General features: G+C 42.9%; 2 protein-coding genes across 2 annotated transcripts in view; one reads left to right on the top strand and one right to left on the bottom strand.

Annotated features, from left to right (window-relative positions):
* PTPRQ (protein tyrosine phosphatase receptor type Q) overlaps positions 1-16,892 on the bottom strand; it is a 1,724,016-nt gene that overhangs the window by 1,152,430 nt on the left and 554,694 nt on the right. Inside the window, exons 19-21 of the mRNA XM_085652983.1 lie at positions 11,439-11,599; positions 10,502-10,613; positions 9,536-9,762 (exon numbers count right to left, since the gene is read on the bottom strand). Coding sequence (XP_085509109.1) covers positions 9,536-9,762; positions 10,502-10,613; positions 11,439-11,599 — 500 coding nt within the window. The remainder of the gene's footprint in view (positions 1-9,535; positions 9,763-10,501; positions 10,614-11,438; positions 11,600-16,892) is intronic.
* The window catches only part of LOC146855296 (uncharacterized), a 167,325-nt gene continuing 156,209 nt past the window's right edge, over positions 5,777-16,892 (top strand). The window contains exon 1 of the mRNA XM_085652984.1: positions 5,777-5,857. The gene's annotated coding sequence lies outside the window, so the exon portion shown is untranslated. The remainder of the gene's footprint in view (positions 5,858-16,892) is intronic.

Consider the following 16,892-nt stretch of genomic DNA (forward strand, 5'->3'; position numbering starts at 1 on the left):
AGACGCCAGAAATTAGCCATATTCACAACGATATGCATTTCTGCTGTGACCTAATGCACGCACAGTGTGTCATGTCACGTGCCAATTAAGGCACCCTTGCGCAATGGTGCAAAGGTGACTGCTTTCTGGGCGAAATTGTTTTTCTGCAGAAAGGAGCACCTAATGCAGCACACATTGAATGAGGAGGTAACAATGAGAAACATATTTCCCCTTGTTATGCCTCACTGTATTTTGACACTTTCTCAGATTTACTAGCTTTATTAAATCTGGGAATATGTCAAGTTACTTTGTATTTACTAAACCACACACAGCCATTCTAACTGGCTTTGCGTGGCTTAGTAAATACCAAAATGTATTTTGTGCCTGGTCTGTGCCACAATAGTTATGCAACCCTGATGCAAAGTCTTAGTAAATCTGCCCCCTACTTTATAGTTCTGGGACAGAGCTGGCATTGTTGGAGGAACAGAGAAGACAAGAGATCTGCTTTAGATGTGCATTGTTACTTTCCTCTCATATCTGAAAGCCACTGTGAGATGTAAAGAAGCAGACCTTGGTGTATACATATTTGAGTCCTGCAGTCATGGTTTAGAATAAAATCCTCTGATTGACCCGAAGTAGGTGACAAATCTCTTCAGTTGTTCCATGCCTGTTTATTTAGTGATGGCTAGTTTATTGGCTGCACAGTACTGATGATGGAGAACCCTCTTAGCATTATTGCCTTAATTGAATGTAAGAGGTGCAAGTTGTATTTGGCTGCCAACCACTGAGTATTTTGGTATTAATTTGGGCCAGAAATGTTATGTATGAGCATACAAAACTATTTAATACCCCGGCAAAGCATAGCTCAGTCCTTCATAGCTTACCGGCTTATTGAAAGTAACTGGTTGGTCTGTTTCCATACGAGGGATTGTAAACTAAAAATTGAGCATGAGGGTGCAACTGGCATTCCCAGTTCTGTTGCCGTGATCTGTAGTGGTGTAGTTGGCTTGGAAATACCCTAGTTTCAGCATGTCTTCTGAAGTGTACATGCTTCTGGATGCTTCGAATGCTGGTTATTAGTGAGTGATAGAGTTGGCCGCTTTGCACTGAGGAATTAGTGCTACCTCCTATTGATTTCTTATGGTAATGCGGTATGATGATAAGTAGTGCAAAACTGCAGCACAGTGTCCTGATTTCTTTGTATTGCTTGAATTTAGCTTGTAGGTAAAGCAGTCCTTTTCCTTGGAGGCTCTAGGAACGATGCAAAGTGCCTTCAACGTTGCACTTCTTGCTATATGTAGGCAGCAGAGTGATTGCAAGACCAGAGTCATGTGTTCTCTTGGATGAAGGGAGTGAAGAGCCTTGCAGCAGCATTTTAGATGAGTTATATTTTGCATGTGAGGAATTTGGGTGCACCAAGGTATAGGCTGATGGCATAGTCGAGCTTGGAGATTATGAGCGTGAAGAAGGCTTGCAGTTTCTGTTGGTATCCAAGGTATGGGAGGCTGCAACATAGTGTTTTAATTGTGTAGAAGGGAATCTGTTTTACATTGTTAATATGTGGTATCAAATATAGGTCTGAATTCATGAATACTCATAGGTTTCTGTCTTTCCTTGATATTGTTGGAAGGGTCTTATGTTCCTTAGGCCATATGGCGGTAGTCTGGAATTTTCTAAATTTCCACAGCTCCTAAGTTCTGTCTTTGTGGTATTTAAGTTTTTGATGGTTATTCATCACCCATGTGTTTATGGCCCGAAGGCAGTCCTCAAGTTTTAAAATGTAGTGGTCTTCCAGACCACTCATTTTTTCAAATGATTTAGATGTCATCTTTATAGTTGTAATAGATGAGGTTGAATTAGTTAATCAGGTTTGGTAGTAGGTTAGGTAGATGTTGAATTGTAGAGCAAATATGATGGACCCCTGTGGAACGCCACAGAGCTGTGTGTGAGGAACTGATATGAAAGGTGGTATCAACACTTGATCACTGTCACAGCTGAAAGTCCAAGAATTCAATGAGCATTAGCTGAACTTTCTTCTCTTTTTTTCTGATGGTAAGTCAAACAAGAATTTGATGTGTGAAAAGACTGCTCGACTGTGCAGGACACTGAGTGAAGTTGTTGTTCTCGAGTCAGCAACCTTCATGACGTTTCCTATTCCTGACACGTAGTTGTTTGTCACTACCTAAACCTACCAATCATTCAGAAGCAATACCCAATCAGGAAACTCCAGATTCCAATGTGGCATGGTGCTTTGATTAGCCTATTGCGCTGAGGCACAGTTATCACAAGTCAGGTATGACTTACATTTGATTGACATTACTCTAGCCTATACTGGCTTGTTTGGAAATATAGTCTGGTGAGATAATGCTTCTGCTCTATATATTGTTATTTTGTTTGCAGGAGCCAGATAGTTTGTTATGTTCATGTGCCCACTGCAAAGGGCTAAAATTACTCTCTAACTAGTAGTAGTATGAATCTGAAATGACTCACTATAGCCCGCCATGTAACAAGGCACTGCTATAAAAGACAATCTTTCAAAAATGGTTTAATATCTACATATCCCTGCTAGGGTCAACACTCTGAGGATTCATCTCCTTGAATCAAATATTGTGGAACCTATAATCAGGGCATCTGGGGTGGAAAGCATTTGTATTTTAATTGACCTCTCTAGACATCTCTTAAGAACATCGACTAATATTTTCTCATTTTTGTTTATTGTAATTTAAGATCTGTGTAGTATGAATCTGCTTTTCGAAATGCACTAAAATTATGCTTTATCTAATTTATGGACATTAAAAAATCAATTCCTGTTATGAGGTCCAATGTAATTAATGTACTAAATACAGAATATTTGGTGAACATTTGGGGTAGCGTTTTTATTGGGGGGAAGTGTGAATGCTGGGTGGTAGGAATTTTATGGATCTTCACAGATACCTTGAGTTTTCCACCATAGAAATATGAGAAAAATCTGTGATTTAGCCAAGGTTTGCAAGTTATTCTGGATAAATAAAGCTATTGGGTTCCATGTAAGCTACACCATGCAAGACCACCCTCAGTATCTTGTTTTCAGAAATGTCCAAGCCTGGCAGCTTTTCCTGGCCGCCAACTGAGCCCTGGCTTGAGTACCACAGCTAATCCCATCGCCAGATTTGGTCAATTTGTAAGGCAAGATCTTGATCTTTCCGTGTGTCTCAGGGGCCTTAGGGAGCCATTTCTTTCACAGGTGATAGCTCAGTCACACAAGTGGGGCTCTATTGTTATCGGAAGAAGTGTGGCAACTGTGTGTGGTAGGACATTTGTGGATCCATTACTGCTGTTTGCTCTCACTTTTGTTTTGCAATGTCACATCAGTGCACGCAGTGTGCTGCGCAACACAGTAAAGCAAAAAAATCAAACTTGCAACTCGTGGGAAGCATCTCTCTTGCATGTCGACTTTGATTTTGGAAAAAAAGTTTCTGCTTTTTTTACAGTACTGTGGGTGATCCGTTGAAGTCCACCGCACTTTGGAATTAGTGTGGTGGATGTCAATGAGTCATCTTTTGCTCTAAAGCAGTTAAAACTCACCAAATCCATGCAGCCTGACCCCCTGTTCAGCAAGAATTGACAGCAAGCTGCATGGATGTCATGGCCACATTGCACTAACTTCTTTTTTCTATGATTATAGGGGACTTCTCAATTTCCAAAAGGCCCCCTGGATGGTAGGCTTCTGGGACTAGGAACAACGAAAAGCACAGTGGTCAAAGAACAGTAGCAGGTGCTGCTAATGTCCATGCACAGCCAAGAGAAAGTTTCCATTGCCATACATTGTCAATGGAGGAGAGGGCTAGAGAGAGAATAACAAATATTGTGAAGTAGAAAGAAGACAGAGGAGAAGATGGAGAGAAGAGGTTCTAGAAACGGAAAAAGGAGAGTAAATAGAAAAAGCAAGAGAGAGCAGGAAAGACAGGAATGGGAAGATAGATGAAACAAAAAACTGAAAGGGGAAGTAGGGAAAAGGATGAGAGAGGCAGTGGCAGTGGGGGCAGAGATTGGGATATTGGGAGAGAATTGTGAAAGTAAGAGAGCCTAAAGAGGGAAAAGAGAGGTTGGTAGACATAGAGAAATGGGTATTAGAGCTTTTAAAATGGAATTTATAGCTTATTATCTCAGGCCAATACACCTAGTAGTCCAATGTAATTTCAAAGCACAATTTTGCACTTTATTTTCTAAAAGTGATCTGAGTGTGTGATCCAAAAATCCCCTTGCATAGTGGTCTTTAACATTTCAATAAGGTTTAAACATTGTTACTTGAGCCACACGCTTTTTGAAAATTATTTTAAAAAATGGGACCCCCTTGTTATTTGTTAAGATATGCATTTGGTGAGAAGTACCGACAACTTCTCTTTTAATGCAAATCAGCCATGTCCACATTTGCTGGAATAGTCACTGTAAAATACAATCTACTTGCTGAGAAGAGCAAGTTCTACTAAGGAGGTGATTTGGCTTTCTAGTATACATTTAAATATGGCAGTCTCTTAACTGTTTATTAACATGAAGCTTGTAGTAATTCCGACGAATCCCTCTCCAAGTACATATTTTCTATTTCTAGTGCACATGTCAGGCTTCCATGCTTTCTACTTTCGCCACTCAGAAAAGTGCATGCACGTCCACACAATGGTTAACCACATAGGGGGTACCACCTTGATGCAAGAAATCTACTGCATGTGAAAAAGTAGAGAATGTCAATAATTCTGGAAGTGCATGACTACGTAGCATTCAAATGGGAGGTAACATGTAAGCAGCATCAAACAGAGATGTTGTCACAGAGCAGGATCCTAGATGCAAACTGTGAAACCACCACTCAGAGCATTAGAGACAGTGCTGCTGACAGCCCATTTGCAGCTCATCTAAATGGAGATGGAACTAGTGTCCTCAGCCAGGTCAGAAGCCTTACATGGACCCATACCGGCCCGCACAATCACCTCTCCTTTACTATACTTACCCGTCGTGCTTTCTAGCGAAGGTTCAGATTTGTACAACAGCTTTGGCACAACCTGCTATAACACGTAGGGGAGTATGCCAATGTCAGAACCTGCTTCAAGTCCATGCAGTTTTGAATGGTGCTTTTGATGAAATGTGATTGAACTATCTATGATTTGTCACAACCTCATAATGTTTTTCATTGTGGGACCTTCCCAGCTTTCTCTGTATAATTACATTTATATTTTATTTAGTTTTCACCATTGTTGCAGAGCTGAAATGATTAAACCATACTGATAACCACTAATTTCCCAAAATGTTCTTGATGGATATACTCCAAGCTCTTGGTAAAGTTATTTTAAATTACGGGCGAGTAAGATTAAAACTTCACTTGCGAAGTTAGTCAGATTAAGGAAACTACACACTTTATGAAGCAGATATCATTTTCTAAATTTACGTGAGTTAAGGTTTATGCTTTCGGGCCTTCCAGGTGTAATAGTTTCCTGATGAAGAATGTCCATGGTAGGACATCCTCCAGTAAGCATTTTTGAGTGTGGAGGCTGAACATCTACCACTTTAGGCAAGCGGTGTGGGAGGGAGAGCTCTGAGCTGAGGTCACCTTATTTTTTTTAAAGAACCTGATGAGCTTTGAACTGCACAAGGATTGAATAGTTTAGAAAAAAACACATAGTTGCAAGTCATCCTACTTTACGACTTTGCCCTCTTCTACTTTCAATCCTATCTGATAGGATTTAAAGTTAGATTGTGAAAAGTTGATTGAGTGTGCTTCAACATGTACCTTACAAAAATCCACATATTCCTTCAAATAGAATCACGAGGCGTGCACCTGAATATCAAAACCAGAATATCGAAAGCACAAGATGTTGAGGACAGAATATGGAATTGAAAATATCGACAGGTAAGTACAGTTTTTCTATGACTTATATATGTACCTACGCAATATATATTTATACCTTCAAGGTATGTAGCTGGGCAGTTAGAAATAGTAAATGTATACTTCCCTCTAAGCACTCAATATTCTGTCCTTGATATTCTTGTACGATGATAGTCTGGGGGTCGTTATTTAGTAGTACAACCAATACTTAGGAAAGAACACACCCATAGAGCACAGCTTTAATGTTTGGTCACAGCTGAGGGACACGCCCCCTTACACATATACTTCTAGCTACCGCCTGCCTGCATGTCACAGTCTTTGTTCCTACATTGCATACACCACTGTAGCAGATGTACTATAGGTACTGCTGAAATGCCTAATAGGAACAATGTTTTGGTGCTCCCTGCATTTCATTTTGATTTCCAAAAAGAATCCTATTCCCCAAATGTTTTTTTCTGAAAATCAACATAACAATGGCTCTGACCCACACCATGTTTTCTCCCTGCATGTCAGGCCATTTTTTTTCTCTTGCCCAGGTCCCAACCCTCGCACTTCACTAAATAGTTCAAGGAGACGGTCACTCAGACTCAGCAGTTTTGTGGTGGACTGGCTGCCAGGTCAAGGTTTAGAGCTACTGGAACCATATGAGGCTCCTCTGTCAAAAGCCCACTGGCTTCCCCACGTCTAAATGAGTTGGGGAAACTTGGTTTTCTGCAGGGCAGGCACTCCTGGCCTCCTGAGTTATGGTCGCCTCACATCACAATGGTCATTCAGGCCTGTTGTCTTCAGTTTAGGCAAATCTTTAAATAAACTACTTTTCACCCTAAACTATGATTTCACCTCAATGCTTGCTGTTCGCCCCAGTGTATGCTTTGGCTCGCTTTTCGCCCTAGGTATGATAACAACGGTAATGTGCTACTAGAATAATCCAGTGCTCTCATATTGAGCCTTTCAAACTATCCACTGGCAAAGTTGCAGAGACTGCAATCACAACAGCAAAATATGCTTTCTTATCCCAGCAATGAATTGGCAACTATAGGCACTTTTACATTGAGTCCATCTTCTGCAAAGCATTCCAATGATCTAACACACATAACCCAGATTCTGTGTCTACAGAACATAGAAATTGATTCGCTGATACATTCTCCAGTTCCATGATTTGAGAAGTGCAGACCTAGAAAACAGCTTGTGGAAAAATGATTTTGGGTACTAACTGCAGAGGGCTACTAAGTGGGCCACTGCACTGACCTGCTCATCCTATATAGTAAAGCCCCACACCCTCTTGGACCTCAAAACCAACCTGTTTCACTGTCATTTGGCCAATCAAAATGGATCTTTTTGTAGTTCAGGAGCTGAGGGGATCTGTGGGTTACTGTGGTGTGACACACTTTAGGAGAAATGGGTGCAAATTCTGAATTGCCCTAATCTGAAGGGTGTCTGCGCAGTTTGCTTTAAAAAACACAACTGAAACATAGCTATCCAGTTTCAATTTCTAGTAAGCATGCCAGAATAGTGGAACGGATCCTAAAATTACATTTTTGGTAAACAATACTCGCAACAAATCCAGAATAACTAATTAGAAAATAACATTATCAGAGTAAACATATCTGTTTTCAAAGATATTAGTTATATTATAAAGGGCGTCCCTGAGGGAGTTTCATGGATTCATAGGTGGTCTCCAGAACTGGGGAGATAACCGGGGGGATTCAAAAGCAGTACTTCCGTTTTTCTGAATTTTAAAAGTGTTTGGAGATGTTTTCGGATTGTTTGGGCCCAACAGACAGGGATATGTATAGCGCTAAGGCCATTCAGTGTGAATAATGCACAAACGTCAACAAGCCAAACTGTGCTCTGCAGGCCTTCATCCTTAGGAAAGAAATAAGGTGATTCTTGAAAGCAAAGACCATGAATGTCCTGCCAGTTTTATAGTCCAGCACTTGGTGCAGCCTGTCGGGGGATGTAAGCATCGAAGCTTGACCCAGAGCAACAGTAATGAAAACGGTAAAGTTTAAACTGTTTTTTGCATATCTCTCTTTGACCCCTGTAATATTTCGGCATCTGAAGTTTGAACATTTATGGCAGTTCTTTCTTATGTTTCACTTGTTATCTTGACCACATCAAGCAAAACTGCTCTGAAAGACTATGGGGCTAATTACGAGTTTGGCGGTTTGATGGACCGCCGAACCCGCGGTGGCAGTGCTGCTACCGCCGCACCGGCAGTCCGACTGCCATAGGACCACTGCTACCACCAGGGATCCGTGATTCCTTGCAGTTGTCTGAGGCCCGCACTATGCTTGGCAGTGCCTCTGCGGCACCGCCAAGCATATAACGAGTTTCCTCACCACCACAGTTTTCATGGCAGTGAGCCCGCAATGAAAAGTGTGGTGGTGAGGAAACAAAGGTGGCTCTACATGCCTCCTGTGGCCTCTGTGCATGGGAGTGCATGCAGGGGGGCATGTGATGTGACTCCCTGTCTGTGCGCACCCCCAGGGGCTAATGAAAGGCACCACTGTGTGTGAGCACTGCTGCAGGACCGCCCACCAGGATTCTACTCAGAATATGGCAGGCGGTCTGCATCCAGGATTGGTGGTCTCGGAGCAGGGTGCTGGCGTGGCGGCCTGCTCCAAGACCACCAAACTCGTAATCGGGCTCTATGTGTGATAGTTCAGCCCACTTAAAGTCTCAACAGAGGTATTCATGTCACATATTTGAATCCCAGCAGGCCCAACTCAGACTTTCATCCCCCCAAGATCAGAAGAATAAGTACAATTGAGCTTCACAAATGGAAACGATCATTTATGATTTTAATTTCCTTGACCTGCTTCTTCTACAATTTTTCTGAACAACTGCCCATTGCTTGAACTATCTCTTATATTAAATAGTTTTGTAGTAATACATTACATTTTTTGTATCTTTTGGCTTGCATTCTATGTATTTACAGTGATATTCCTGGAAACCACTTTTTGTCATTTTACATTGATTGAGAGAGGCATGAAATGCAAGTTGCCTTTAGTAACCTTTGAGATGCCGTGCAAAATGCTAAGCATAATCAAGCTCAGCGAATTAGGCACTCTTTAAGGTTTTGGGAGCGTCAAACTTTCAGTATTTTGTAAACCTTAAATATAATTAAAGCCTTCTTTGTTGTAAGAGATGAGGTTTGCTGTGGCCTAAAATGAAGCATTCTATTCTGTTCATCAATAGCTGAAAAACTTTGTGTACAAGGCTAACATTCAGCTGTGGCAGACATGGGCCACGAGTTAATTCCAAAGGCCCGTGTATCAATGGGCATTTCTACTGCTGTCACCCACATCATATAGGAAGGATTTATTCACACATCTATCTTTATACCTGGAGGCAGGTTCAGGAACCCGGGCTGAGGAACTCACTGAACCCAAACATCAGAAGGAATCAAATACCAACTTTACAAGACAGGCCTGAAAATGGACGTTCAGCACACTTTAAGCCCCACCCCGCAAGGGCCAGTGATTGCAAACATCAGGCAGGGGCTTCCACTCACTCACAGAACTCAAATTACCTCTTCCTGAATTTGACCTTGAGCTCTGAAATAACCATAAGGGGCACTTGACGCGCCCCAAAAACCTTTCCTTAATAAATGGATGGCAAGCTTCAGCCAGACCACTAACCCAGACCATGCACAAAACAAAACCTTTAAAGCAAAGCAAAATGCAAACACGAGCTTACTTTAATCTCATATGTTGTTCCAGGGTTGAGGTTTGTGAGAATGACTTCTAAGTTGTCTGGAGGGACCGTGAGTTGAGTGTACACCGTCTGCAGCCAGGGGCAGACCTCCTTGAATTTGACAGCATAGGATACAATCCTTCCATTGGTATTTTTGGGAATAGACCAGGACAGAAGAATTCCTGCGGATCCAACTCGTTCCCCTCCAAGGGACGTCGGTGCGCCAGGAACTGAAAAAGAAAAGGAAGCGCTATCCTCAGTGAGATGACCATATGAGGTTGGGCATTTTCATTTTTGTAAAAAAAAAATATATATATATATACTAAATAAACATAAACCTTCTATACTACAAAGCATTGGCATCATGGGGTTTAAAAGTTTATAATGCTACCGAAAACGGGTTTTCTTCAACTGCTGTGCTACAAAGATGCGCTTTCCAAATTCCAAGAACATTCTTTGATAAGAATGTGGAAAATGCAATTCATCAAACTTCAAAAGCAGAGGGTTTTAGGTGCCAGGGCACAGTATTTGTTCATATTATCTCTGAAAGAGGGTGCGGTGGAAAACGTGCCAGTATCATTTTGTTATGTATATTCAATCTAACACCAAGTGCTGACGGTAGGATACAAACAGAGTGAGTTACTTGCACGGTAAGGGACTCTAGTGCAGCTATAAAGCACTTGGGATGGACGGCGCTTCCCCGGGACGGCAGGGCTCAGCTGAGGGCAGCACCCATTTAATCACTCGCTCTGTCAGAAGAGACAGCCCGAGCTTCATTGGGGAAAACAACGAATACATTCCTACGTTTCTCGCAGCCAGGAGGTTACGGCTAAGAACTGATCTCATGGAATGCGCGCGCCTGTGCCTCAGGCTGGCAGTGGGCTCATGCACCCCCACAGTAGCCTGGTCTTGGGGGAGCAAATCACATTTGGGAAGGGCGGCCAAGTCCTTAAATCGGTAGGAACTCACTCGTTTCATTGGTGGTGACAGACTTGCTGACGGGCGAACTGTACACTGATGCCGACACCGAAGACACGGTAACGGTGTAGCTAGCGCCTGGAATCGTGCCGGAGACATCCGCCTGAAAAGCCAAACACACATCCTTTAACTTTTTTTGGTTTATATTGTCACTTTTACAAGCAGTCATAGGTGACTTGTACCATGCACATTCCACAGCAAAACAGCTAAAATGCAAGAAGAGAGGCCAGTCGGACAGACTTTACTTGGGAAATATCAAAACGCATTTCGTTATCAGGAGGCAGGGGCACACCGCGATCCTAGCTGCAGTACATGCTTCGCAGGAGACGGACAAGCCAGGCAGAGGGACACAACAAGGCAGCATGCGAAAAGCAAACACGAGTTCCCTAAACAGGGTTTTATCTCCCAAACAAGCCCTTCCCCGCAAACATCCTTTGGCACATTACCTGCGTCTCTGGAGTCCCCCACAGGAGCGAGAGCAGAAGAATGCAAGAAGTAACCATGATTATACTTTTTTGGTGCGTGGAAGGAAAATGTTCCTTTTTCTTTTTGATGGCTTCGCCGGGAATGTTGCCTGCATTAATGATTTAGGTGCGCGGCTGCCTGGCAAGTGCACAATTAATGAGCCTGTATTACTCAACGGCGCTGCCCTTCCTTTGTTAAACTATTTATGAGCCCTCGGATGACCAGCTAGAGGTGCAGGGCAGGCTTCGAGAAAAGCTCCCTACCTGTCGCTAAGGTAATGCACCCCCCATGGTGAAGTTTGCCCTGACAAATATGGCGGACGCGGTTTGGTTTTCGCCCGAAATTGAATAAAAGGGCCGGAGTAGGGGGCGTCATGGCTGGTTGGTGTTGCAAAGAATGTTCCCATCAGCGCTCGGCGAGTAAACAAAAGCTGACCATCCTCGCACTCTAATGAGAGCCTTACCTGATACTCCCCACCTCCCAGCTCTCTGACAGCAACAAAGCCGTGGCGCGGATCGAGCTCCACCCGATATCTTTCCACCCGTCCGCGCGGCCGTCTCCAGCGCAGGGAAAAGGAATGTGATGAAACATTGAAGGCTCGCAGTCCCCTGGGCTCTTCGGGTTCTATTCATGAAGAAACGCAACACAAATTGAATAAAGTATTTCTTGGTCAACAATTGCTATTCCAATGTCCGAGAAGGGCTGGGCAAAGTCCATAGTAAGCAACACACTCACTGCATTAATCGCACAATCCCATGCACAACTTATTCTAGAAACCTCTTAGAGAGAAAAAACAACTATTTACTTTAAAATCACCACATCACAGCAAACTTCAGCATACTTACCGTGCTTGTTGGTGAAGAAGACAGACTCGCAGCTCACCAGGCTTGGGGGCAGTATTATTAATGCTAGATTTTTGGACTGGACAGGATTGCCCATCCCACTGCAGCACTCGCCCATTTTTCAGCTCGACTTCCATTGGCATTAACCCACACCAAGTGTCAAACACGCATGTTATATTATAACCTTAGCAAAAGGTGTAGGCGAATTAGCATATTCATATGGAACTATTTTTTAAAGCACATAACTTGTTGGAACACAGAGTAATAGTCGACTTTCCACATGATTCGAAAGCGTGCAGAGCAATTGCTGGAACAGTCATATGATCATTTTAAAGGTAGAAAAAAAAGAGAGACTTGTTGAGTAAAGAGTTAAGCGTGTGTAAACATACAGTATTTAGAGTCAACCAAACAAAATATCAAGACCATATGGCCATCAATTACACAGAATGAAGCCTGCTAGACCTGGTGTATCCATCCGCCAGAAGAAAATATGAGTCTATTCTGGGCATAAAGGAAAGAGCGCGTAGGCGAGGGTCGGGCAAGTGTTCATTGGCTCCTGAATTGCCTTGTTCAGGGCTACAGCGCAGCACAAACACAGCAGTTGGGGGTGAACTGCTCCTACTGTGGTAGGACCAAGGCTGGTTTGCATAACGTCGGTCCATGGCTGAAGTTGCACAGTGAGTGAAAAATGATATTGGAATGAGGCTCAGAATAATTGCCAATGGCTGAGAGTAACCAATGCTTCCTCTGATTGCTGCTTTGTATTTCTCAAAGGGCCACACTAGGTTCGACAGGAGTGCTCAGACATGCGTGGGCCCTATGCTTGCTGTATCAAAGGACTCCGACTGCACCTCCCTAATAAGGCTAAACAATGTTCTAATAGATATAAGGTTGCTTTTGTTCCTATTCAGAAGCAGCATGGCCATCCAGTAGCTTTTGTCCCCATGTAGCAGGAACATGGCTTTGCATTTTGGCTGGACTGCTGCTATTGTTGCATGACCAATAAGAATTTGCATAAGGAATTGCTAGAGAATGTTATTCATTCGAGCCTGCTACTCTTCCCTTTTTCATATTCCTCACTTAGATTCCCATTAGTGCAACTGGCAGCCATGATATGGATCTCGTGCTTGCCGTGCCGTAGTACTCAAGCTGCACCTCACAAAAGCGAGAAGTAATGAAGACCCTGGGCCCAATGGCCCGCCCACAGCAATCGGTAAATCTGAGCCACATTTCTATAGCAGTGCAATGAGCAGCGTCTTTGACAATGTTTTTATTAACTAGTGTGGTACCAGCATCGTGGCTGGGGGCCTACATTGTCCCATCCACAAAAAGGGAGCAGAGGTGACCCAGAGAACTACAGGCTGATAGCCCGGGTAGGTGCTAAACTCTTTCCTTCAATGATTTGGAAGGATCTATAGGACTGGGCTTAATTCTCTGGTTTCAGATAGGGTTGCGTAAAAATGTTGGAATCATCGAAAACATTGTGGCCCTTGCCTTCCTAGTCCATAAAACCATCAGTAATAAACAATCCCTTATTCATGCTTCATTGATTACATAAAAGCCTTTGACGGTGTCAATAGGGCCAGATTATGGTGAGAGCTGAGTAACTGAGGCATTCCCGCAAAAATATTAAATTCATCCTTGCTTTACATTGTAATAACTGGGTTTAAGGTAAAGTCAGCAATGAAGGCACAGTGTCTAAGAGAATCTACATTGATAACAGCCTAAAGCAGGGTTGTGTGCTGGCTCCATTTCTTCTCAACTTATTTAACACCGACATTGAAACAGCCATAAAAACAAACTAAAATCTTGTCTGCCGAGACTTAAAGGCCAAACCCTGTACAGGATGCACTACGCAGACAACACATAATTGCTGGATTTTTCTGCAGCCGTGCTACAATCTTCTCTCAACAACTTGTTTACCTACTGTAAGAGCAATGAAATAGAACTAAATCCAGAAAACACAAAAAGTGGCACATTTACAAAGATTCGTAAGTAGCATTGCTGGTCATAGAAACTAGGAGAGCATATCTTTAATACAACTAACTCATAAGTAACTTGGCATTGAATTTCAATCTTCTGGCGCATCTACCACTCACATGGATGCCCTGCAAAAACAGGCATCAGAGATAGTGTACAATAGCGAAAAACATCACAGGCCCCTCTCTCTTGCCATTCTTGCAAGTTATAAAAACTTCATTTCCGCCTTCATTGAGATATGGTCTTGAAGCATTCTCAGTTAAATTCGGGGATGGTTAAACAGCAATCAAACTAGACTCTTTTGACAAATATTCAGGCTCCCACATTCCACAAGAGAGCCCCAGATAAGACTAGAATTCAGCCTCAAATAACAAGCTTTGATACAGAGGGCTGCTTTACTGAAATACTGGTTTATATTAAAGAAGGCGGGAGTTTTACATTTCATCTGGGCAAAGACCTGTTAAATCCGCCAGCAGCTCCCTGGCCGGTGATGGTACAGAAGCTTTCCGAAGTGCTCGAAATAAACCATCCGCTGGGTCTGAACATATCGTGTGGGGCCTTTAAGATGCTGTTAGGGAAGGCTGTAAATAAGCTGCCAGTGAGTAAAGATCTTTTAACCCTTCAATTCAAAGCTCAAAATCAATTTAAACATCTCTAACTTACACCGAGCTGAGACCCAACCTTAGATGTCACTGGCCTTATCCCAAAAGTACAAACTAAGGTTTTTAAGACTACAGATGGGTCTTTTCAATGCAGATCAGGGTCTCCAAACTTTGAAGTACCTGCGAGTGGACAGCTGTTGCTGCTTCTGCTCCTACCCGAAGGACACTCTGGCCCATGTGTTGTGTATCTACACCAGCTTTGAGTAGGAAACACGTTACTGGCTAAAACCATATTTAGAGATTTGAATATACAGGTCTACCGGAGGACATGAAGGACTGCTTCCAGGGCAAGACCGGCAGACGTATCTCCCGCTTTGTAAAGATTATGGACACTGTAGGTGTGAGATTAGACAGACAGAGAGCCCTGAAAGAAACATTTTGTGTACTGTAAGTATCAATCTGCCTATGTGCACCATGCACGTTACATCTGGATCTCCTTATTCCAGCCCCCCCCCGCCCCCCTTTGAGGAGAACTGGTGTGGTTACCCGCCAGGTACACCTATACAAAAATAGTGGTGCCTTATAACTTATTAAGAATAAATGAATTTTATTTCTTTTTGAACGTGTTTTAACGCAGTGATTTCAGTCATGTAGAGCTGTCTATTTCAAACAGTGAAACAAGCATTAGGCACTTTAACTACGCGCCTTTCTGCATTACATTTCTGATATTTCAGGGTGAAATGCAGTAATGCGATGGTTTCGAGCCTTAACGCGGTTTTCAAATGTATGAGATTTTAAATGCATTGTGTTCACGATGAGCTAAATGTAATCCCGCTACAGTTGAAAGTATGAATGTTAAATTGTATGTCTGTTTAAGTAGTACCTTAGGTGTTGAGGAATGCATGTTTTAAATTTGAATGGTTTTAATTAACTATCAAATAAAGATTTTCATTAATTCACCTTACTAAAGAGGATCAATAAAGCCAAAACCAAATGGAGTTGCTTTCGTTCCCTATTCAGATGGGACGTGGCCTGGTAGTGCAGGATGGACTGTTCCTACTTGAGTAGGACCAGGGCTAATTTGTATAAGGTTTGTCCCTATATGAGCCAAGTGAGAGAAAAAAGCTGGAATAGAACATGGCCCATAATAACAAGTGACTGATATTAATTCAATCATTCCATCCTCCATGTTTTGTAGAAATGTGACCTGCAGACCTTTTAAGATGGTGAAATTGTGCAGGGAATAACAAACATTTTAACCAGCTATGCCAAGTAAGGTAATTGAAGGCTGATTTTGCATCATTATGTTGAATAAAAATAAAGGCTGGGTTGGCACACATGAACATGTGTAGAAAACCAGTTACACTTAAGAAAATCATGCGTAAGATAGTACCTGATGACACCACACCATGGCCCAGATTATGAGTCTGGCGGTCCAGGGACAGTCAGACTCGCGGGGGTGCGGCAGTCTCGGTCTCCCACCCCGCGATTACGACTCTGGTGATCAGAATGCCAAAGCCCGACCACAGCTGCCAGAGAACCCCCATTCCCTGGCGGTATTGCGGTGGTGTAGAGGCACCCATATGCTTGGTGGGACCGCTGCGTTCCAGCCAAGCACATTTGGAATTTCTTCTCTGCCAGGTTTTCCAATGCGGTTCCTCCTCCATGTAAACCCTGGCAGAGAGGAAACAAATCGGGCCCTACACAGTCTCCAGTGCCTCTATGCCCTGTGGATGCACACAGTGCATGTGCACCAGTTCCTGCCTAGCATTGACTTTTCAGTCCATGACGTGCAGGAACTGTTTTTGGTGTTCCCATTACGGTGCCTGTTTTTAGAGACACCACTATGGAAACGCCCACAAAAAAAGCCGCCAGACAGGAGGAAACTCCAAATCTGGCAGGCGGCCTGACCACAGCTTTGATGGTGCGGTGGCAGGGCAGACCCAGCGCCGCACCACCAAAGTCGTAATCGGACCCTATGTGCCACAGTATAACCTTTGACCCCAAATAACTGAGCATTGTATGATTTTTAAACCATAAAACAAAACCCATTTATAAATGTGACTCTGCAGCAGGTGAACAGACAGTAATTGATAACTAGCACAGCCACCCAGCTACTAAATATAGCAAACCAAAAGGTATAGTAACCATTAAATGAATTAATAGATGAACTTCAACATCATAGTTGCACAACAGCCCGAAAAAATCAATGCAGGGTTAGCAGGAGCTATCTATAGCTAACCCTAAATTGCACCCCTGACCAGCTACAACTAAAGAAATTAACAGCAATTTTCTGTTCTACGAGAACTTCTTTGTGATGATACCAGTTCATGGATCTCCTCGAGATTGTACTAGGCTAATTTAATTCATTGTGTCCTTCTGGCCTGTAGTTTGTGTACGTCGCAGACTGCGCAAAATGCTGTGGCATATAAGATATATCCTTCACCTACATTTTCTAAGGGTGAAGGAGGAAAGGGAAACTGATGGTTATCC

The sequence above is a fragment of the Triturus cristatus genome, chromosome 4_1 (genome assembly GCF_964204655.1).
Source record: "Triturus cristatus chromosome 4_1, aTriCri1.1, whole genome shotgun sequence".
Lineage (NCBI taxonomy): Eukaryota > Metazoa > Chordata > Amphibia > Caudata > Salamandridae > Triturus > Triturus cristatus.